This window comes from Callionymus lyra, chromosome 8 (assembly GCF_982586985.1).
Source record: "Callionymus lyra chromosome 8, fCalLyr1.hap1.1, whole genome shotgun sequence".
NCBI classification, from domain to species: Eukaryota; Metazoa; Chordata; class Actinopteri; order Syngnathiformes; family Callionymidae; genus Callionymus; species Callionymus lyra.
In genome coordinates, this window is record NC_141825.1 from 27,595,057 (window position 1) to 27,619,381 (window position 24,325).

General features: G+C 42.2%; 1 protein-coding gene across 2 annotated transcripts; it reads left to right on the plus strand.

The window, feature by feature from the left end:
* Window positions 1-3,426: 3,426 nt before the first annotated feature.
* Window positions 3,427-23,207, plus strand: siah1 (siah E3 ubiquitin protein ligase 1). 2 transcript variants are annotated; one of them, XM_087796577.1, is made up of 5 exons: window positions 3,427-3,576; window positions 13,661-13,717; window positions 19,043-19,224; window positions 19,525-19,821; window positions 21,689-23,207. In XM_087796577.1, the coding sequence occupies exons 2-5, from the start codon at window positions 13,708-13,710 to the stop codon at window positions 22,058-22,060; spliced, it is 861 nt and encodes a 286-aa protein (XP_087652703.1). In that variant the 5' UTR covers window positions 3,427-3,576; window positions 13,661-13,707; the 3' UTR covers window positions 22,061-23,207. The 2 variants fall into 2 exon arrangements, with proteins under 2 accessions (XP_087652703.1, XP_087652702.1); XM_087796576.1 differs by lacking the exon at window positions 3,427-3,576 and adding an exon at window positions 11,441-11,702.
* The last annotated feature ends 1,118 nt before the right edge of the window (window positions 23,208-24,325 follow it).

Here is a 24,325-nt window from a genome sequence, read left to right on the forward strand (position 1 = left end):
CCTCCCTCACTCTTCTATCTTCTTTTCTCTCACTGTATCCTCCCTCACTCTTCTCTCTTCTTTTCTCTCACTGTATCCTCCCTCACTCTTCTCTCTTATTTTCTATCACTGTATCCTCCCTCAGTCTTCTCTCTTCTTTTCTCTCACTGTATCCTCCCTCACTCTTCTCTCCTCTTTTCTCTCACTGTATCCTCCCTCACTCTTCTCTCCTCTTTTCTCTCACTGTATCCTCCCTCACTCTTCTCTCTTCTTTTCTCTCACTGTATCCTCCCTCACTCTTCTCTCCTCTTTTCTCTCACTGTATCCTCCCTCACTCTTCTCTCTTATTTTCTATCACTGTATCCTCCCTCAGTCTTCTCTCTTCTTTTCTCTCACTGTATCCTCCCTCACTCTTCTATCTTCTTTTCTCTCACTGTATCCTCCCTCACTCTTCTCTCTTCTTTTCTCTCACTGTATCCTCCCTCACTCTTATCTCTTATTTTCTATCACTGTATCCTCCCTCAGTCTTCTCTCTTCTTTTCTCTCACTGTATCCTCCCTCACTCTTCTATCTTCTTTTCTCTCACTGTATCCTCCCTCACTCTTCTCTCTTATTTTCTATCACTGTATCCTCCCTCAGTCTTCTCTCTTCTTTTCTCTCACTATATCCTCCCTCACTCTTCTATCTTCTTTTCTCTCACTGTATCCTCCCTCACTCTTCTCTCTTCTTTTCTCTCACTGTATCCTCCCTCACTCTTCTATCTTCTTTTCTCTCACTGTATCCTCCCTCACTCTTATCTCTTATTTTCTATCACTGTATCCTCCCTCAGTCTTCTCTCTTCTTTTCTCTCACTGTATCCTCCCTCACTCTTCTATCTTCTTTTCTCTCACTGTATCCTCCCTCACTCTTCTCTCTTCTTTTCTCTCACTGTATCCTCCCTCACTCTTCTCTCTTATTTTCTCTCACTGTATCCTCCCTCACTCTTCTCTCTTATTTTCTATCACTGTATCCTCCCTCACTCTTCTCTCTTATTTTCTATCACTGTATCCTCCCTCACTCTTCTCTCTTATTTTCTATCACTGTATCCTCCCTCACTCTTCTCTCTTATTTTCTATCACTGTATCCTCCCTCACTCTTCTCTCTTATTTTCTATCACTGTATCCTCCCTCAGTCTTCTCTCTTCTTTTCTCTCACTGTATCCTCCCTCACTCTTCTATCTTCTTTTCTCTCACTGTATCCTCCCTCACTCTTCTATCTTCTTTTCTCTCACTGTATCCTCCCTCACTCTTCTCTCTTCTTTTCTCTCACTGTATCCTCCCTCACTCTTCTATCTTCTTTTCTCTCACTGTATCCTCCCTCACTCTTATCTCTTATTTTCTATCACTGTATCCTCCCTCAGTCTTCTCTCTTCTTTTCTCTCACTGTATCCTCCCTCACTCTTCTATCTTCTTTTCTCTCACTGTATCCTCCCTCACTCTTCTCTCTTCTTTTCTCTCACTGTATCCTCCCTCACTCTTCTCTCTTCTTTTCTCTCACTGTATCCTCCCTCACTCTTCTCTCTTATTTTCTCTCACTGTATCCTCCCTCACTCTTCTCTCTTATTTTCTATCACTGTATCCTCCCTCAGTCTTCTCTCTTCTTTTCTCTCACTGTATCCTCCCTCACTCTTCTATCTTCTTTTCTCTCACTGTATCCTCCCTCAGTCTTCTCTCTTCTTTTCTATCACTGTATCCTCCTTCACTCTTCTATCTTCTTTTCTCTCACTGTATCCTCCCTCACTCTTCTCTCTTCTTTTCTCTCACTGTATCCTCCCTCACTCTTCTCTCTTCTTTTTTCTAACTGTATCCTCCCTCACTCTTCTCTCCATCCATCTGTCTATCCTCCCACCCTTCCTTCCAGTCGGTCACAGCAGGAGGCCGTCAACAATGAGTCTGGTTCTGCTCCAGGTTTCTTCTAAAAGGAAGTTTTTCCTCGTAAACACCACACTGTGCTTAATTGATCTGTTTTTATTTCTCCACTATAGTCTTACTTCAACTGTAAAGTGTTTTGACTTTGTTATGATTAGACACTTTAAATAAAATTGAATTGAATTGAATTGTTGACCAGATTGGATTAATAATATTCTGCATCCATCACACTGAGCAGGACGATGGGATTATATTCAGAGGTTCGGGTCACGTTTGTCTGCCTCAGCGCTTCACTGAACTGCTACATATTGGGAGAAGAGACTTACATAATCGCTGTGTAATCTCGGGCCGGCGTCGCCCTCTCTGCTCTCAGCCTCTTCAAATCTCTCGCCTGCTCGTGTTCATGTGCTGGGAATCCCTGTGTGTCTGCTTTTAATCTCATCTGGTTCGATGTATGTTGACTCGACAGAGAGTCTCCTCACTACATCGTCACTGCAGTACAAACTTACATACAGTACTCAGTTGAGTCCATGATTGAGTCAAACATTTTCACACGAGGTTCTGCTTTAAGTGACACATTTGGCATGAAGTCCTACATCTTTGAGCAAACTCAGATGATTCATGACCAGAAAAGCGTGACTTAACTTTTTCACACGCATATTATGGGGTTTTATTAGTCTAGTAAGAGCCAGGATTAGGAAATAATGCATATTTTTTAAAAAAAGCTCTATTTAGAGGAAAGGAAAGTTCCTGTTTTAATGTCTCATGGCTTCATCACATTCAACCTGGTGATAACATTATTTAGAATTTAAATGTATCTATGTGTGTGTGTGTGTGTGTTTTTTAATGGTTATTTTTATGTTTGTTTTCTAGTGTGCATGTTTCAGTGAGATATTTAGTTTGTTTTATTTGTGTGATTTGTTTCACAAGAACATCCAAGATTCAAGATTCAAAGCGTTTATTGTCATAGATACTACGTACCATGAGATTCTTCTTTTGTACCCCCAACAAAAGTGCACAGTATAAACATATATATATGTACTGTATATATATATATATATATATATATATATACATACATATATAATAATAAATATATATACATTTGAAAGAACTAAAATCTAAAAACACAGCATCATATTGGAAGCATAAAAACAAGTGAAAGTACAATTATGGACAACTAAGTAAAATAACAACAAATCTTCAATCTACCAGATATTAAAATGACACTTTTGGCGTGTTCTTCTCAAACTAAATGCTTCAAGAATCATTTCATTTTGACAGTGAAAACTCATTTAGATCACAATACTGAGCTTTAATATATCGCCTTTATTCGACAAAACAGCTTGAAACTAAACGCATCAATTTATCCTAGGATATTAATACGCGTTTCTCGCATCCTCGCCACAGAAATTCAAACACAGTTTCCATTTAAAAGCTTGAATTTTAACGTGTTTTCTTGTAAATAAATGGAAGTCTGTGGTCCTGTGAGTCGTGCGGTGCGCGCTCCCGAGACAAACTTCGACAACTGTGCGCGCTCCGGCGAGGCTGGTACTTAAAGCCTAGCGTCTCGTCTGAGCAGCAGCAGAGTGAGAGTCTCGGACAAATGCTCGCCGATTGAAGGATAAAACCGCATCTTCCCCGCGTTCCCTGCCTCCCTACTGAACCTTTGGAGGATATTGAGTCCGAGGTAAGTCCACCTGAGGCTCGTGGAGCGAGCGAGACGTCGCTTTTCGATCGGTGTGCGCGAGAAAACAACAGCCTCAGCGACTAGCTTCACTCTCGTTAGCATCGCTAGCTCGTTAGCCATGCTAACACGTTAGCCGTGAACATGTTCGTTCGTTTGTCATTTTATTCCCCGCCTTCGGTTACAATCCACGGCAGACGCATATCGTTGGCGTGTGAACGCACTTGTTGTCACGGCGGGTCGACACTGGTGACGTGAGCTGACACGGGTTTATGGCAACACTCTTGGAAAGCAGTCGATCCCTGAGCTAATGCTAGCGCTGCTGCTAGCAGGACTAGGCCCGGGGTGTCTGCAAGTGTTGATGCTAACGAGCGTCGTGTTCGTCGACACGTCGGTACCGGGTGAGCTCAGCACATCCAGGCGTGTTGTTGTTCGTGTGCTCGAGGGTTGTGTTGTGGCGATCGAGGGGGAAGCTGTGGGTGATGTTTACTCGCAGCAGAGGCGGTGATGCAGTCACAGGTCCTCTGTGTGTGTGTGTTCGACCTGTGTGTGTGTGTGTGTGTGTGTGTGTGTGTGTGTGTGTGATGCTGGCAGTCGAATGTCAACACCGAGTGTGGGTCTGGACTGTTGTGAACGTTGTTGTGTTGCTGTCCAGAAACACCTGTAGACCAGTTGAATGTATCAGTTACAGTAACATGACAGTGTCACCAGGGAGGCAGTTGCTTCACACACACACACACACACACACACACACACACACACACACACACACACACACACACACACACACACACACACACACACACACACACACACACACACACACACACACACACACACACACACACACACACACACACACCAGAACCTAGTCTGTCAAAGTTGTATTATCATCATTATTATTAAAATGCTGTCACCTCACCATCACATGAGCCTCTGTCAGACTAACGTGACCGGGTGAGTTATTATTAAGAAAACATGGAAATGAATTTGTAAATATTCGAGCATGAAAAACCAAAATCATTTAACTTTTGACTTTGAGAAAGTACTGATAAGATACACATGTAAACGTCTCACGATGATGTAACAAAATAAGAATAGCGTCTCTCCTCTTCTTCTTCTTTTAGCAATCTCTGTCAGGTGTTTCCAAAGCAATTTTACCTCTTAACCCTTTCGGTGTATCTTCCCTCATGCATTATATCTTTGTCTTTTAAAGTTTGTCTGCTTCATACTCAATATTTCATACTTAAAACTAACTAAATTGGATAACTTAAATGGGTTAACCTTTCTATTGGTTGTTTTTTTTGCCTGATAAAATTAACAGTACCCGATATTATTTCTTTGAAATGGTTTTTAAAATTAAATCACAATGTTCTGTGTATTGGAATCAAAGTCTGTGTGTCATTGATTTACATTTTATTTGACCAAATTTGCATTTTAACATTTTCTTAAGCGAGGATACACACCTTGAGTTATGTGTTTAATTTTGAGCAAACCCTTAGTTTTTACTAACTTGTTGAAGTGGATGGATAAACTATATTAATCCCTCTCAATCGCTAACTTTTTTGTGTTGGTACAGACAACAGGTTGTATTTTATAACAGGAGTTCTAATATATACCAGTGCATCATAAAATCCCTTTATGCAATAAAACGGGGTGTTGGGTCTGATTATTTAAAGTAAATGTAACTTAACATACACATTATAACTATAGCAATGTAAATGTGTTTTGCAAAATTCCAGGAACATTTAATCCATACCTTTCTTAGCAGATTTAAATGTAATCCCCCAAAACAGAAAAATATGTGAACTCATCTTTGGTCTGAATATGTGATCTACCGTTTGGAGCAGCTTAGTGTTAAGAAGAAAGATTTGCTTTGTATCTGCCTGTTGACAGATGTCCAGACAGCAGAGCTCCATGTCCAGGTTGAGTAAAGGTCACTTCTGGGATACAAGACTTTAATTTGAGCTGCTAGGCCGGTGTGCTATACAACTCTTACCCTTAACCGGTATTCGTTTTCATAAAGATATACATTCTTATTATACCTCACTAAACCGATGCATAAAACTAAAGTAATATGTACTGCTGGAACTTGTTTCACCGGGGACCGGTCTAACCGTTGCACACACACCACAGCAGCTGCAAGTTTTGAGTAGAAAAAAGGGGAGTCCAGGTTTTTGGTTTGGAGGTTCTCTCGATTCAAATGCTTGTTATAGTGAATGTTCTTAAGTGGTAGCTAGTGTTGATAAAACTTGCTATTTGCTTCACCCACTGAGTCGAAAACACACTTGTGAAGGAATGTATGAAACTCTCATCCGCGCCCCCAACTCCTCACAACTTTGTCCACGGCGAGCAGTCAGACTTCCAACCAGGAAGCGTTTGGTCAAAGGACTACATCTATTTTCTCTTCACCTTATGCTTTTCCTTGATTTTAAACTAGACTCACTGTTACTACTGTTGCCTCTCTGTTGTCAAAAGGCGCTTTACAAATATGAATTACTTGCTTGCATTTAAAGAACAAACCCCTGATGGAATTTGATGAGTTTTCGAGGCCCACGGCCGAGAGTAAGAAGAGAAGACTTGGAGCAGCAACGGTTAGGCGGCAGTCAGGGCGACCCACGCGACGCTCTGTGGGGTTTCCAGTCTGAAGGCGACGCAAATAACCTGAAAGATGATTTGATTAATTGGACTAGATGACCATCATTTCCCTTGACTGCTCTCTCACTTGGAGTCATGCTCACGATGCTAAACGTAAATTGTAGACGAGCGCAGAATAGACTTATGAATGAGAGAAAAAATCTGTCTCGGGTCTGTATTCTTTTTGTTTCAAGCTCCCTAAGCCCAGCCTACCAGCTTCTTATGCACATATTCACGTACCTTTTATGTTCATACTTTCCACCACGTAGTGAGACTTTCTGATGAAAAACTCTTTTAAACGTTCCTGGCTGACGAGCTTCTCGCACGTGTCCTCTCACTAATTCTTTGTCTTTGATGGCAGTTTCCGCCCAATTATGTGTGTGTGTGAACAGGGTGACTCAATAGTTCAGAAGTGAGGTCATTCTAAACCAGTTAGTGATGGCATAGGGAGTCCCTGTGTGCCTGCGTGTGCATGTACACACTGAAACTGTGTGTTGAGTGTGTGAAGCTGTGCCTCTGGTGTCACGGCGCTGTGTGGTTTCTCCATGGTAACCCTGACTCGGTTGACTTTTCTGTTGTGGAAAATAAGCAACTGCTAGAAAATGTCTGGCGAGTATGTTTCCTCGGTGCTGAAAGTATCTAGTAAAGGCGATTTATTTGAAAGAAGGACACTTTGGATTTAGCGTTTACCTGTGTTTTTAACCTGTGTGGTTTTATTTGTACCATCCTTCTCTTTTCTCCTGGCAGAGGCATGTTTTAAATAATAAATGAAAAAAAAGTTGTTGTTTTTTAAGCGTAGCGTTGATTTTCATATTCCCAGTAGATCAATTCCACACATGTGTCTCTGTAAGTCCTGTCGACTGAAGACTATCCAAATTGATGGGGGGTTATGATGTAAAATTGCAGCCTTCAAAACATGTTTTAAGGGGATCAATATGGTCGTTTATGTTAGGTTAGGTAGAACTTTAAATTGTTTATGTATTCAGTTTTGTTATGTCAACTCTTGTTGATAATATTTATTGTCATACACATGCTACCTTCAATTCACCAGTCAATGAGCGATACTTATTCCCATGTCTATTGTGTAAAATTGAACAAGAAAACTAAATGACTTTTTTCCTTTTTTTTCAGCTTTGGTCATTTTCTACTAAAAGCTATTTGCTTACAGAAAATATAAATCACAAATTATTTCCAGTGGGAAAAAACACTCGCTAACAAGTGAAATATTAATCTGATGTTAACGGTTCCTCTTGCATTATTAATTATTATTATGGAAAAAAACTTGGAGGAGCAAGAAGGTTTTAACGCAATAAATATAATTTTAGATTTAAAGAAGGCCTGACGGAATTCGATACTTTCTCGAGCATTAATTCGACCGAGCCTACACTAACAACACTGGCCTGTGTGAGGTTCACAGCCAGAAGGCAATGCCTCAAAAATAATTGAATTCATCAGTTAAGATAACCAGGTGTTGAAGACTTCTACTGCTGTCTTACTCGGAGCCCTGCTGTGTGCATCCATGACTCAAACTGTTTTTTATTAACAAGCGCTTTTTCAATAATGAGTTTATTCCTGTGTACGTCCACAATCTACCTGCAATGATGAATCTGTATTTTAATGAATTTTTCTGAACTATTTAGCCCATTAAGTGTATTTGTCATTGGTTAAAGATTATGTTACTGATGGCAGGTGAATTTAAGTTTTATTCAGTTGTACTTTGGACTGAGTAGATGTTGAATTGTGCCAGCTAGGGTTTTTGTGTTGTTTCTCTTTAACAGCTTTTAGTCTTAGCCAATTAGTGACTAAATGAATAAAAAAAAATACAGCCAGTCTCTGTTACCAGTATCAGTTATCTTTATTAATTGCTGAATGGTATCGATGATTGGCTGCATCAAACCTGATCAATACCTTGTCATAGCGCTAATACAAATACTGCTTATGCCTGTTAGAATAATTCTCACATTTAAATGTTGTAAGTTTCAAAAGTCTTCTTTAAACAAGTGCTGATGAAGCTTTCATTTGTAACCATAGTTTTTTTTTCCTGCATGAAGATTTGATTTTGATAATTATTTTGATTCAGTCTTTTTATGCTGTTCTCTGATGTTTATAAACACCTTGCTCTGTCTGGTCAGCATCTGTTCATTTTTCCCACTAATTTGATGAAAAATAAATCTCACCCCAGGTAGTATCCGACAGATGTGTTGATTATGAGTATTAATGTTCACATGTGATTGGACATTGCAATTGTAAGATTCAATTTGTGTAGAAACGTGTTTTTACCACCTCTTCCAATATGGCATCTGCACACTTCTTTTCAGTGGAAGTGAATAGAAATGTAGTGATTACTGCACGTTAAACAATTCTTTTTACATGAAACCAATCATAGACAGGCTTCTCACCAAGGCCATTCAGCATAGGGCTCCCCTACGGTGTGAATTGGGAATTTCTTTATTTTCTGCCTTTTTATTTCAGAAGATTTGGCCCTCGAAATGCAGGAAATGGTGATTCAGAGTGTTACAAATTCCAATTTTCCAGGGACCCCCCTACAGTACTCGCACCTGCGCTGTACATGGATCCCCCTACGCTGTGAAAGAAATCCTGGAGAGAACCCTGATGGACATCACTTGTTTTCGGCTACAATTTATTTCCCAGCGTCAGCCCACTGGTGTTGGTGATGAAGTGTTTTCTGTTGATGAACTGCTGCCCGGTCCAGATGGCTCATTGTTACACTGCAGCGCTGCCCCTTTAATAACACACTCAGGGCGACGGCTTGTGCCGTTACCTCTGCTGTGTAGCTCCTTGTGTACGCTTGGATCACAGTGGGCTCTTTTTGTGTCTTAACTTTTGCTGGATTTCACCGCCATATGCCTGTATTGTCTGGTAATGAGAACAGATGCACCTTAACAATGTAGATGGAAATGAAGCTGTCAAACGTTGACCTGATGAAAGCAGCTGTTAACTGTTCCGCTGGTTCTAAATGATGTTTGGTACACTTTGGTTCATAGTCAGGAGCTTCCAAAATGAACATTGAACATTTGCTACTTTGCACGTATCTGCACGTATCCCAGTTGAGTACAAGGATCTGGAGGTGAACATCTTGAAGGCTCTCAGCGCTGCTATGTACTTGTGTCTGGCTGCATCGTTCGTCTTCTCACCCAAGTCTCTGATCGTCTGCTTGGAATCCAATATTGTCAGTAATTTGAACAGCTGCTGCTTGTTCATAGCTCCTGCTGAGTCCAAGCAAATGCAAGACATTCATTTGGTTTGATAGCAATTTTAAAATTTTAGCTTAAATAGACCAGATTAGTCCAATTACAAGTTTCCTTTAGTATAGTGTTTATTCATATGCATCAGTCCATTGGTCTACTTTGGTTTCTTCATTTGAAGGCCTTTAATTTCCATACTTTATTCAACTTCTGTGTCAATATTCTTGTGACTCATTTGAGGGGTTGACGTATAAATAAAACCTAATTTGACTGAATGTGTGACATTTTTCTCTTCTCAAGTTTCTCCTTTTTCAACCTTTCACCTTTTTTTCTTTTTTTTTTTTGAATGAAAGAACATCCCACCCAGCAGCGACCAGGACCTCTGTTTCAGTTTCACTCCTCCTGACTTGTTGCATGCCTTTGTACTTGGACAAGAATGGCAGTTGTTGTAATGGTGCACATTCTTGCAAGGAGATCTTTTTCACTTGACTTGTCCTTCCACGGCCGAAAAACCCAACTGCTCTAATTCTTAAAGGTTAGTTTAAAGGAACAAAAATCCAGGAACATTTATTAAGATCCATTGTGTCAGTACTTATCAGTCACACAATTTAAAAATATGAAGTCTGGTATGTATTATAAAGATTTCTTCAGGAATAACATTTTTACTAATTTGGTTATCATTTAAGATAGATATTTAAAAGCTTTATTTCAACCCCATTGACATTTTCGCAATAAGTCTTAAAAAAGGAACATTGCACTCAACAGATACTTTTTCAAAACTACCTCTCTTGAAAAGGTGTATTTATACTGTTTTCAAAATAAACGTATACCATTAAAAGCCTATAATCTGATGTTTGTGATGTGTACAAAGTCGTATCACTAATTCTGTTTCCTTGCTCAGTTGTTTTTCTCGTGTAGTAGAAGGACGGATGAGGAGAAAAGTCTGAAAGTGAAGTCTAGTGTTGGGTTTCAGCCTCCACTGTCTGCAGGCTCCATCACCAGCTGCCCTCGTGGAGACTGGAGGGAAGGAAGGAGGGGGTTGAGAAAGAGAAACACTAGCAGGAAAAATGTCTGGGAATGCCCGTGAGGAGAAGGAATGCAAATATGTTCCTGGAGACTTGAGGCGCAAGAGTGAAAAGGGGGGAAAAGAAGACCATGTTATGCGAGGAGCCTTAAGTGTCGTTTATGTTTTGAGATGGACCTGAAGTCTGTGTTCGTCAATGATGTGGATTAAGGTGTAGTGTTACTAGGATGGATAGGATCTGAGGGAGGGGTGAGTGGGACGGGCTTACGTGAGCATGCTCTGTAGGGGCTGACATTGGATGTTGGCTTAGCAACTCCCTCTCTTTCTCGTCCTCCCTCGCTCCCTCGCTCCCTCTCCACACACAAACACACCCAGCTGCGGTGACACCTACCACACTACAGGAGACCAGGGAACAAGGACTGAAGTCACACGGCGCAGAAAATGTTCCTCTGCAGGGACACGGACCCATAATCCTCCACATGGACATGATTCAAGTCTTAATGTTTGGATTATTCATGACTAATCTTGATATGGATTATTTTTCGAGAGTCTCCCGTACTTCCTACTTTAATTTGGATGTTTGAAATGTGCGTCTTGTAAAATGAGTGCTGCTCATTTCCCGTCATGTGGCATCTTTTTGAGTGGTTTTCACGGCAGTGAGGATTCCACGACCACCGACTCAAAGTTCCATGGAATACAGGCCAACTTCAGAGGATCCACATGTGCTGCCTGCTGGACCTGTACGTCTGATTTAGGAGATTGGGAGTGGCAGGTTGACCACACACCATTTTTTTGTTCAATTGTTTTCGATTCGTAGCATGAAACCATCTGCAGTGTCACTCATTTTTTGCTGACTCTGGGGGAAAAAAATAGACTGGCTGTTTTGTGGTTGTGGTACAGCGTCTCCACCTTTTCCTGCTGTGGGATCTTATTGCCTCAAGGATTTGCTCTCATGTGGAAACGGCCCTTATTCTTTCATCGCAGCTCGCCATGGACCCTGATGACGTACTCCTAACGGGGGACCAGAAGAAGGAAATATGATCTTCTGTTTTGTGTTTGGGGCAACACTAGTAACATCACTGCGTTTCCATGGAGACTCCTAGAGAAGTATGGCAGGGACGTGTTGCGTGAACGATCTACCCCCATGTCTCTGGTCCAAGTGAAATCCAAGCCAGCTAGCATAGCACTGCACGCTCCTCCCTGGAACTCTTTGTTCAGACTCTTCCCATGTTTGACCGCCAAGAGTGTCACCAGAACTGAAGGTGATCCTATGTTTTGGTTAAATGATGACCTGTATTTGTGTTCAACAGACGCAATTCATCTCCCAATCCAGTCTTGGGTCGACTTGAATGAAGTTCAAACCTGATGTTGAGTGAATGGCCATTATTTACCTTCTGCTTTCTAGAGGGAAACATCCACAACATCACGTAATCCCATAATCGCAAGTGCTCGCAAGGGACGAACAATGCGTACCACACACAGAGGAGGATAACAGTTTTTTCCACCTACTGCACTGATGTGGGCTGCTTGTGTGAATGTTGTCCATGTGCTTTCAATGCAGCTCAGCAGACATTACCTCAGAAGATTATAATCGAGGCATTTCACTGCAGCAGGGCCTCTCTGATGCATTTCAGCTGTTGAACCAGCACAACTCACCGGATGACAACTGGCAACGTCCTGGCATCCGTGCAGGGCTTTTGTCTACTCTTGGTTGTTAGTTGTTAACTTTTATTCTTAAAACACTCAAACAAGCAGTCCATTGTTGCAAAACAAAATTAAAATATACTATTGGTTTTGTTAACTGGCTCCCAGTGCTTTAGCAAAGGTCTAAAGGTATAAAAACAAGTATACTTTCAATGTTGATATTCATCAAGCAAGCTTGCAAAGCTCCAGATGTTTTTTTTTTTTTTTTGCTTCTGTACGAATTTCTTCCATATCCTCTTGAAGACATAAATGATCGGTTTATCAGAGAAACTTTGCAGCTACTACTGTGTTTCCCTAAATTATGATTTTTGCAGTCGATGCAGTTTGAATTTTTCTCTTGCATGTTTAATCGTTGCGCAGCCAGACCAGTTGCAAGTTGTGTCTCCACAGTTCTGTTGTCTGATGTTGTGTGAATGGCTGGAGTGTTTAGGAGAACAGAGGAAGCTTTACTCTTTGTGCATTGTCAATTATACGAGTGGCACGAACACTCAGTGGGCCATGGGTTGAAAACAAAGAATCTATATAATCAAACTGTATTTCTGAGGAAACTGGCTCAATTTGTAGGTTATTCTTACATCCTGGAGAGAGATTCCTTCCATTTAATGTTTTCTAAAATGTACTTATGTTATGCGTTAAATGGAATGGTTCCATTAATCCACCCGGTTAAGACTTCCAAGTGGATTTTACAAACATCTGTGTTGCTTAATCGATCTCAATCTCCACCTGCTCCCTTTGACTCACAACCTGGGATGTTTAAAATGAAGTGGATACTGAAGCGTTTCAGTCCTAAATGAATTGCCTAAAATCCTAAATTTTGATTTTAAAAAATACAATGCAATGAATTCTGACGGCAGTGGAGGTTCTGACATTTCAAACTTGGCAGTCAAATAATTTTCTATGAGAGTGTTGGGTGTGGCCCGTGAACTAAAATAAAAATGTTTTTTATGATGCCTGGATCAACGATGCTGGGAAATGACAGCGTTGGAAGTGGAAAGCTGTGCAGCAATCGATGGATCTGGTTTAATGCACCTTACATTAGCAACAGTTAAGTGGCTTTGCTGTTAGCGTGAGCAACGTTTCCTGATCCAACTCCATTAATCCTCGAGTGGCTAAGACTGATTTTTTTTGGTGCAGCACATCTGTGTTCTTGTCTCTTCTACACATCGTAAATTCCTATCCCGTCATTCGACACTTTCTAAGGAATGTTTGGTTACCGGTGCAGAAGAGAACAGGGAAAATTGCAGCGCTAGCAAAGAGTTCATCGAAATCTGACATCAATGCTTTTAGTCATACTGCAATGATGAAATAATATAATAATAATATCATGTTTTTTTTCATTCTCATCTTTTCAAGTTTATATTTGTGTGGTTTAATGACATAATAAGGTTAAATTTGGTGTTCAACGAGCTAATAAGCTTTATCCACTTCCAACCTGGGGAAGTGTATATCAAAGTATTTATTATGTGTTCATTGCCTCTGTTAGTTTTCTGACATATTTCTTTTCTGCTCTTTTCAGAGGTCCCCACATTTCAAGAGAAGACAAAAGCCTTATTTGAAAATCTTATGGACGAAGGTAAGTTTGTGTCAGAGCCTGTTTAAATTCAGTAGCAATTTGTTTTAATATTGTGTGATTGTTTAATAATTTAACGTCACTGAAGACGTACAGTCCCACTGTTTGAAAGAGAGAATAAAGATCTTAAAAGGTTTAGGAAAAAGTGAGATTTAATTAGGATCATAAACTTGGGTCTGGTTGTTGGGCGTACCTGGGCCACTGCACCACGTCTACTCTAGAACCATTGAATATGATCATGATTGGAAAGTGCGTCATGTGTGACTATAAATAGACCTCCGCAATAAATGGAATGAACAAAAATCCATTAGTTCTCCGTAGCTTCATTGCCAAGTAAACTTGGAGAGGTGAAGGACAAGATGAGTTGATCTAATCACCTCACCATGAACTGTACTCACGGACTCCTGAATTGATGGGGAAGTTATGACACATAAGCTCTTTAGCTCAATGCAGTTCCCATGATGCACTTGTGTCAATTGATATACCTCTTTCATAGAGGTTTTTCCCACACACACCATTTAATCTACTTTTCTTTTCACACAGTGAATTTCATTTTTATGTATTTGTCTGTAAACCTTCAGTATATTAAATTCTTAATGGCCACTCTTTGCCAATATAATCGTTACCTGGTAAGTAAGTAAATAAATAAGTAATAGTTATTTGTAAAGATGTTTCTAGACCAGGGTCACAAATAACTTTAACCATCAAAACGATACACAGTTAAAACAAATACTTTAAAAGATAAGACAAACACAAGAGTCTCAGAAAATCAGGGAAAGGCACAAATAAGTGTTGAGATGTTTCTTGAAGGAGTCAGTAGATCATCAAACACAGATGTTTCTTAAAGGAGTCAGTAGATCATCAAACACAGATGTTTCTTTAAGGAGTCAGTAGATCATCAAACACAGATGTTCCTTGAAGGAGTCAGTAGATCATCAAACACAGATGTTTCTTAAAGGAGTCAGTAGATCATCAAACACAGATGTTTCTTAAAGGAGTCAGTAGATCATCAAACACAGATGTTTCTTAAAGGAGTCAGTAGATCATCAAAGACAGATGTTTCTTGAAGGAGTCAGTAGATCATCAAACACAGATGTTCCTTGAAGGAGTCAGCAGATCATCAAACACAGATGTTTCTTAAAGGAGTCAGTAGATCATCAAACACAGATGTTCCTTGAAGGAGTCAGTAGATCATCAAACACAGATGTTTCTTAAAGGAGTCAGTAGATCATCAAACACAGATGTTTCTTGAAGGAGTCAGTAGATCATCAAACACCGATGTTTCTTGAAGGAGTCAGTAGATCATCAAACACCGATGTTTCTTGAAGGAGTCAGTAGATCATCAAACACCGATGTTTCTTGAAGGAGTCAGTAGATCATCAAACACACAGATGTTTCTTGAAGGAGTCAGTAGATCATCAAACACAGAGATGTTTCTTGAAGGAGTCAGTAGATCATCAAACAAAGATGTTTCTTGAAGGATTCAGTAGATCATCAAACATAGATGTTTCTTGAAGGAGTCAGTAGATCATCAAACATAGATGTTTCTTGAAGGAGTCAGTAGATCATCAAACACAGATGTTTCTTGAAGGAGTCAGTAGATCATCAAACACTGATGTTTCTTGAAGGAGTCAGTAGATCATCAAACACTGATGTTTCTTGAAGGAGTGAGTAGATCATCAAACACAGATGTTTCTTGAAGGAGTCAGTAGATCATCAAACACAGATGTTTCTTGAAGGAGTCAGTAGATCATCAAACAGATGTTTCTTGAAGGAGTCAGTAGATCATCAAACACAGATGTTTCTTGAAGGAGTCAGTAGATCATCAAACACAGATGTTTCTTGAAGGAGTCAGTAGATCATCAAACACAGATGTTTCTTGAAGGAGTCAGTAGATCATCAAACACAGATGTTTCTTGAAGGAGTCAGTAGATCATCAAACACAGATGTTTCTTGAAGGAGTCAGTAGATCATCAAACACAGATGTTTCTTGAAGGAGTCAGTAGATCATCAAACACAGATGTTTCTTGAAGGGGTCAGTAGATCATCAGACCCACATCAAGCTGCTGTGACAGGACTTGTCGTTAATACGAGCCAAAGTCTTTCTGTTGGATGTTTATTTTGTTAACATGCTCTAAATGTTTTGTGTAGTTAAGGTATGTTCTTTGAGCGAAACACTCTTTCAAAAATGTTTTCACAGGTATAGCCTGATGGTAAATTACAAAGTCAATGTAAACAGACTTCCATGTTTCATCCCTGGAGCCGTTTGTTGGTTTTTATCCGACTGGATTATAATAAATCCATCAAGCTGGTCAATAAAATTAAAAAGGCTCTGTAATGTCAATCTAAGCTTTTACTGGATACTTGACATTAAGTATCATCTATTGCAAAGCTTGTCCATCAGTTGTAGTGGTTGAGTTGATGAGCCCAGTCATAGTCTTTGTCCTTTATTTCTAGACAGACATGTATGAGCTTGTTACTCCCCTAACTGGTCAACTAGTCATCAGTCCATTTAGCCTACTTTTTTGTCTCCTTTTTGACACTTTTAAAGGCTCATAGTTCAAATGAGAAAGAGCTAATCTTGTTTTTCCAAATTCTTCCTTTTGTCACTTCCCAGCCCCTTGTGCCTGCCGAACAAGTGTTACTATGTTTATCGCCTTCAGGCGCTCTATCTGGACATGTCGCTGCTTGCATTCCTGCACGCTGCCAGCCGGCTATTGTGGCTGGTTTTGGACAGCTGAGTGTCAGAACCATCAACTGTTGACGCTCCAAATAACGGCATGTTGGAAAAACCCAAACCTGCTCCGTCTCGTGGTAGTCGACCAATAACCCGTAGCAGCTTGAGCAACTTAACAAGAAGAAAGTGGTATTTCAGGCACACGTGTTATTTTGAAACATTTCTTTCCATCCATGTCTCGGCGTAAATAACAGTCTTACGGTGACTTTCTTGAAACGGGCTGACTGAAGCCCTTTGTTTCATAGAGTTTTGTATAATTATGTTGACGGTAAATGTTTCTATTCTATCCATCTTTTCCCAGTATGGAAGAGCAAAGTATTGCTCCATCATACTTGAACCTTTTCTACATCATTTAACAGCTTAAAAGTAATGATTCTTTTTGTTCAGTTAACTCCCTAAGGATGAGATATCTTAACTAACTAATATAACTTGACTTCTTTAACCCTCTTTATTGTCTATTTTATCACCACCTACATTATTTTGGAAGCACATTTGAATTGCTGTTGCTACTTGTTAAACTGTTGTCTGACATGAAAACTATTACATTAATATAATTATTATCATGTCAGACCACGATAGGTCCAAACATGGAAAAGCTACAGTCAAGCGTCGAGCATCACCCTTGAACTGAATCAGATTCTTTGTGAGAGTAGAGTATAAAAAGCAGCTCTGCAATGAGTTCACTGAGAAGGAGTGAGATGTAGAAAGAGTGGTGTTTGGACGATGGTTGTTTATCGCTTTAGTTTAGCTTTAGCCTTATTCATGTCCTTAAGCCTTATTGGAAGCTAAAGAGAAGCAGCTACTGTAAATACTTCTCATGCTTGTTTATTATTGTTTGGTGGTATTTAGTGGGTAAGGTCACCCCTGTATTCATTTCACCGCGGTCGTCTGACAGTCCCTGGCTAGCTTGAACTTACTAATTTAGTCCCATTGCTTTTAGTGCTGCTAGCGCTAGCATGCTGTCCAGCTCAGAATAGCTATTAATAGCAGTGGAGGCATTATCTCCATCCCAGCACATGTGTTTACAGATGGGCTAGCACAGGGACGGATGACCGTCATCTCTTTAATTCATGTTTCTGCAACGTGACGTTGACGCCGTGCTAGCAGCTCTCGGGGAGTACACCCACAAACAAGTGTCATATTAATATGTTTATTTCTGTTAAACGCTGCAACGTCTAGGTGTCCGACACAACAGCCGAGGTCAGCTACACACAGTCTTTGTGCAGAATTCTTGCTCTTATGTAACTGTAACACACTCTGTGGAGCGTTCAAAGAACTCCTTTTCATGCCATTTCTTAAAAGTAAAGAATGAAAACTAGAAACGCAATCACGGTTGTTGTTTTTTTTTTTGTCCATTTTATTTTTGCGATTGATTTTGTTTAAAAACCAAACATCCACATAGTGAGTTAAGTTCTTTGGCAACGTGTGAGACGTCAGTAACCTCGAGTCTTCTTCCCCACGAGTCTTGTGCTGGCAGATGAATATAGGAAGCCATTGTTGTGTCTTGTTGCAGCTTGAATACACAAATGTTGTGTAGCAGGTATGCATAGACCGTTGAAAAAGACAAAGACCTCCCAATTCCTGTTAGGCCTGTATATTCATGTTGTGCGTCGTGATTGTGTGAGACTCTTCGGTAGGCAACCATCGAATTCAAATGAACCTATGCTCGGATCCACGTCTGACCTCTGACACTTGGATCAGCTGCTCCGCCCAGTTATCAAACTTTACAATGTCATGCCCTGATTCGAGCCCTGCTGGCAGATTGTGAGGTGTGGTCCACACAGGAAACAGGAAATTGCTTCACGTTTAAAAGGTCTACTGTAGTTGGATTGCTGAGAGGTTCTTTAAAGACACGGATATAACTCACATTGGATCGGTAACAAACATGCTGTGAAGCTGCGTGAACCAACAAATCATTCTTAATGTTCTTTTTATCTCTTTGTTTGTAGTTAAAACGTATTTTCTGGACTACAAGTCGCACTGGAGTATAAGTCGCATTTTTGGGGGAAATTGATTTGATAAAATCCAAGAACAGACATGTGATCTTGAAAGACAAGTTAAAATAAAACTAGAGGCAACAACAGAATAATGTTACGTTACGTTACATGAAGTGAGAACCTGGTATGTTAACATAACATATGAAGAGTTATTCAGAGAACTATAGCATAAATAACTAACAAGTTTACCAAACCATCCGTGTAACTCCAAATAACTCTTCATCCTCGTGTCACTTTTAAACAACTAACTAACTCCGGAGGTAGAAGATGCTTCCTCTTCTACGTGGAAATGATCAACACAGGCCTAGAGCGCCCTCTTGTGGTTTAGTGTGGAAATAACATGTGAAATGATATACCGCTAATAATGGGTTAATAATTTCACACATAAGTCGCTCCAGAGTATAAGTCGCACCATTTTTATTCTATCTTTTTACCGAGTGTCATTGACGAAAATGCTTGAGCATTACGTGTTGTATAGAATATATTTGACAATCAACGAACGTATTGAACAAGAATAAACGTCTCTTGGATCCTGCACATGCTCCAGTTCTGCCGACACTTCCCTGCTAACCTTTGGTCGTCTCCTCCTCGCAGAAATGAGTCGCCAGACCGCCACCGCGCTGCCGACTGGAACCTCCAAGTGCCCCCCCTCTCAGCGCGTGCCCACCCTATCGGGCACCACCGCCTCCAACAGTGACCTGGCCAGCCTGTTCGAGTGCCCGGTCTGCTTCGACTATGTGCTACCACCCATCCTGCAGTGCCAGTCCGGTCACCTGGTGGGTACAAGGACGGACCTCGGTTCCGTGCGGGACCGAGTTCTGGCTTCACGAGCAATGATTCGAACAGTTTTTCCTGAGAAATTGATCGTTGTTTCCATCGGCACGTTAATGACGAGCTTCTGTCAATCATCCAGGAAACTTTCTTTGAACGTTCAGTCGTCGTGTGATCGTGTTATCAAGTGATCAAGTGATCAAGTGATCAAGTGATCAAGTGATCATGTGATCATGACTCTGGACCAGCAGAGAGAGACGTTCATCGCCTGATCATAAAGCATTTTGTCTCGTGTCTCTCCTCAGGTCTGTTCAAACTGCCGGCCCAAGCTCACCTGCTGTCCCACCTGCAGAGGTCCTCTGGGTTCCATCAGGAACCTGGCCATGGAGAAGGTGGCCAACTCAGTCCTGTTCCCGTGTAAATACGCCTCGTCGGGCTGCGAGGTCACGCTGCCGCACACCGACAAGACGGAGCATGAAGAGCTCTGCGAGTTCCGGCCCTATTCGTGTCCCTGTCCCGGAGCGTCCTGCAAGTGGCAGGGCTCGCTGGACGCCGTCATGCCTCACCTGATGCACCAACACAAGTCCATCACCACGCTGCAGGTCAGAGGTCGTCTCGACACCTTGAGCTTCACTGTGACTTGATAACTTAAGAATCCTGGCTTCAGAAGTGACGAGTGTCTCCACTGTTGGCATGACTGAGCAGATTCTCTGGTCTCTCCTGTGGCGCCCTCTGGAGGTGAACACGGGCAGTTAACAAAGTAACCCCAGGAAAATATAAGCAACTAGAAAGTTTGCATTTCCAGAAGAAAATGCAGTTGAACTCTGACCCTGCTGTGCTGTGGAAGTAGAAGTGGAATTACTGTTAAAAGTAGAAAAATGGAATTAGTAGTAAAATTAGAAGTAGTAATGGTAGTATTGGTAGTAGAAGTAGTCGTGGAACTTTTAGTGAAATTAGTAGTTAAAGTGGAAGTAAAGCAGTCAAAGTCAAAGTGGAAGGAGTTGAAACATGAGTTGAAGATTTTCCCCATTGAAATGAATGGGGTAGAAAAAGAAGAATAAAAGAAAGCATGGAAGACATAAAGGAGAGCTAGAACATAGCTCGCATTTCAGAAACAAGCTGAATTGATAACATTTTAAACGCAAAGTTTAGGTCAGAAGAAAACAGGTTCATGCTTCTGATGTTCATGCTTCTGATGTTCATGCTTCTGATGTTCATGCTTCTGATGGTCATGCTTCTGATGGTCATGCTTCTGATGTTCATGCTTCTGATGGTCATGCTTCTGATGGTCATGCTTCTGATGGTCATGCTTCTGATGGTCATGCTTCTGATGGTCATGCTTCTGATGGTCATGCTTCTGATGGTCATGCTTCCGATGGTCATGCTTCCGATGGTCATGCTTCCGATGGTCATGCTTCTGATGGTCATGCTTCTGATGTTCATGCTTCTGATGGTCATGCTTCTGATGTTCATGCTTCTGATGTTCATGCTTCTGATGTTCATGCTTCTGATGTTCATGCTTCTGATGTTCATGCTTCTGATGTTCATGCTTCTGATGGTCATGCTTCTGATGGTCATGCTTCTGATGGTCATGCTTCTGATGGTCATGCTTCCGATGGTCATGCTTCCGATGGTCATGCTTCCGATGGTCATGCTTCCGATGGTCATGCTTCCGATGGTCATGCTTCCGATGGTCATGCTTCCGATGGTCATGCTTCCGATGGTCATGCTTCCGATGTTCATGCTTCCGATGGTCATGCTTCCGATGGTCATGCTTCCGATGGTCATGCTTCCGATGGTCATGCTTCCGATGGTCATGCTTCCGATGGTCATGCTTCCGATGTTCATGCTTCCGATGTTCATGCTTCCGATGTTCATGCTTCCGATGTTCATGCTTCTGATGTTCATGCTTCTGATGTTCATGCTTCTGATGGTCATGCTTCTGATGGTCATGCTTCTGATGTTCATGCTTCTGATGGTCATGCTTCTGATGGTCATGCTTCTGATGGTCATGCTTCTGATGGTCATGCTTCTGATGGTCATGCTTCTGATGGTCATGCTTCTGATGGTCATGCTTCTGATGGTCATGCTTCTGATGTTCATGCTTCTGATGGTCATGCTTCTGATGGTCATGCTTCTGATGGTCATGCTTCTGATGGTCATGCTTCTGATGGTCATGCTTCTGATGGTCATGCTTCTGATGTTCATGCTTCTGATGGTCATGCTTCTGATGGTCATGCTTCCGATGGTCATGCTTCCGATGGTCATGCTTCCGATGGTCATGCTTCCGATGGTCATGCTTCCGATGTTCATGCTTCCGATGTTCATGCTTCCGATGTTCATGCTTCCGATGTTCATGCTTCCGATGGTCATGCTTCCGATGGTCATGCTTCCGATGTTCATGCTTCCGATGTTCATGCTTCCGATGTTCATGCTTCCGATGTTCATGCTTCCGATGTTCCTCCTCAGGGCGAAGACATCGTGTTCCTGGCCACGGACATCAACCTGCCCGGCGCCGTGGACTGGGTCATGATGCAGTCCTGCTTCGGCTTCCACTTCATGCTGGTCCTGGAGAAGCAGGAGAAGTACGACGGCCACCAGCAGTTCTTCGCCATCGTGCAGCTCATCGGGACGCGCAAGCAGGCGGAGAACTTTGCGTACCGGCTGGAGCTGAACGGGCACCGACGCCGCCTGACCTGGGAGGCGACGCCGCGCTCCATCCACGAGGGCATCGCCACCGCCATCATGAACAGTGACTGTCTGGTGTTCGACACGTCCATCGCGCAGCTCTTCGCCGAGAACGGCAACCTGGGCATCAACGTCACCATCTCCATGTGCTAGGAGCGTCCAGGGGAGCGCTTGTACCTGATCGTACCCGCCGGGCACTTTGAAGGAGGTCACGTGACCTCACGCTGCCCTCTTTTTGCCTCCGCCCCCCCAACCCCCCCGACACGGACTTGGAAGAGACTGTCTGATCAGGCAGCCCAGACTCAGGGGGGGGGGCAGGCTCGGTGGACGGATGCATGACGGATGAATGATGGATGAACGAGTGAGTGATGGAAGGACAGTGTAGTGACTGTAGCCTTATCAAACACACACCCATGTTGTCGTTCGTGTGGGACTCGTGCACGCTCACGCACACACAGACTGTCGTCGCTCCCGTCTCACACACACATGCGCGCACACACACACACACACACACACACACCTGCTGCTCAGTTCTCAGTCTCGCTGCTCATCATCATCTGGACGACACAGGAGTGTAGACGCTTCCGTCTGGTGGTCTCTGGTGTTTGGTCCTGATCCTGCTCTGGACACAGATGTTCTCTCCATCGACACCTCTCTCACACACACACACACACTCACACACACACACACACACTCACACACACACACACACACTCACACACACACACACACTCAAAGCTGCGAGTAACTGCAGTCGATCTCGGCGACTTCGGCGTCTCCAGAAACCCGGTGCGACTCTGAGACGGTCCGTCCTTGAACGGGCCGCTCCGGTCGTCCTGGTCCTGGACCGGCACCGAAGACTTCGCTGGACTCGCTCGATGCCTCTCGTTTGTCTCGGTCCGGCCGGTGGTCGCGAACGTCAAAATGGCCGACTAGTTGTTTTGACACTTCCACGCCTGTTTCTGTCTCGTCAACGGTCACACGCACGCACTCACGCACTCACGCACACGCATCCTTGAACCCAGTGTGTTTTTTTTATTATTTTAAGACAAAAGTTTCTTTACGATGTTTACAGAAGGAAAAAAAAAATCAATTTCATTCAAGTTTTATTGTTTGTTTGTTTTTTTTTTAAACAGTTTTTTCTTGTAAGAGTGTGTGTGTGTGTGTGTGTGAGAGACGGTTGTTCTGGTCCACTCCTCATCACCTGCTACCTGTTGACCTCCGACCCCTGCTCGTCCAACCAGAAAAGAGGGACAGTTTCGTTACAACTATTGTTATTAAAGGAGATTATTATAACAAACTTTTTTTTGTAATGACTTTTAAAAGCAAAAGATTGAAAAGGCCGTCGTGAACCTTGTGGCTAAACTTCAGTGTTTGTAGATAAAAAAAACAAGTTGTGTTGTTGTTCTGAAGGTTTGCGTCCTCCCTCCCGAACACACACACCTGCACACACACACACACCTGCACACACCTGCACACACATGCACACACACAAACCTCCTGTGCGTCTGTCCTTGTTTGTGTGGTCGCCTTTTTTTATTTCTGTGTCTGAGGGGCGGAGCTCTCTCTCCCTCTTTCTCTCCCTTTCTTTCTCACTCCCTCTCTCCCTCTTTCTCTCCCTTTCTTTCTCTCTCCCTCTTTCTCTCCCTTTCTTTCTCACTCCCTCTCTCCCTCTTTCTCTCCCTTTCTTTCTCTCTCCCTCTTTCTCTCCCTTTCCTTCTCTCTCCCCCTCTTTCTCTCGTTCTCTCCCTCACTCTTTCCCTCACTCTTTCTTTCATTCTCTCTCTCCCCCGCTTTCTCTCTGTCCCTCTCGTTCCCTCTCTCTCCTTCTCCCCCCCTCCCTCCCTCTCTCTCTCTCTCTCGGACTCTCAGTGGTGTCGCTGCTCCACTTCTTGACCTTTTCTGTTTTCATTTGTCATTAAATAAATTTATCTTTTTCATACCTGCGCTTATGTTGAGCTGTTTTTGCTGACACCTGGTGGTCGCATCCGTTACTGCGGGTCATAACAACTTTATTTTTTTCACTCTTTTAAATAAGTTTCTTTCATCATAGCTTTACATCGAAGCACTTTCGTAGAACCTCAGTTATGCTCGTCTTGTAATTTTTTTCCCTCACGTTGGTTTTTTCAATCTTCACTTTGTGAAGTTGTCTCTGGTCCTTTATCTTCTCCACACTGTTGCTTCTCCACATGTTCATGGCTCTCGCTCCAGGATCTTCTCAGTGACGCCATCTTTGACTCGTTCACTTTCTCTGGACCACGTTTAAAGAAACTTGAGGCCTTGGGTTCAAACCCGGCCTGTGAACCAATTTGATTCAGATCAGTGTGAAGGTCTGTTCACGGACTACAGGGTCTGACCTCTTGTTATCTGAGGGTCAAGGTGACCCGGAGGGTGGAAAATAACCGTGACCTTGACCCG

Coding starts and splice junctions, on each gene's coding strand:
- siah1 (XM_087796576.1), top strand. CDS start 11,585: ATGTCTCTGGTCCAAGTGAAATCCAAGCCAGCTAGCATAGCACTGCAC. Junction 13,718..19,042: donor TGAAAATCTTATGGACGAAG/GTAAGTTTGTGT, acceptor TCCTCCTCGCAG/AAATGAGTCGCCAGACCGCC. Junction 19,822..21,688: donor AGTCCATCACCACGCTGCAG/GTCAGAGGTCGT, acceptor GTTCCTCCTCAG/GGCGAAGACATCGTGTTCCT.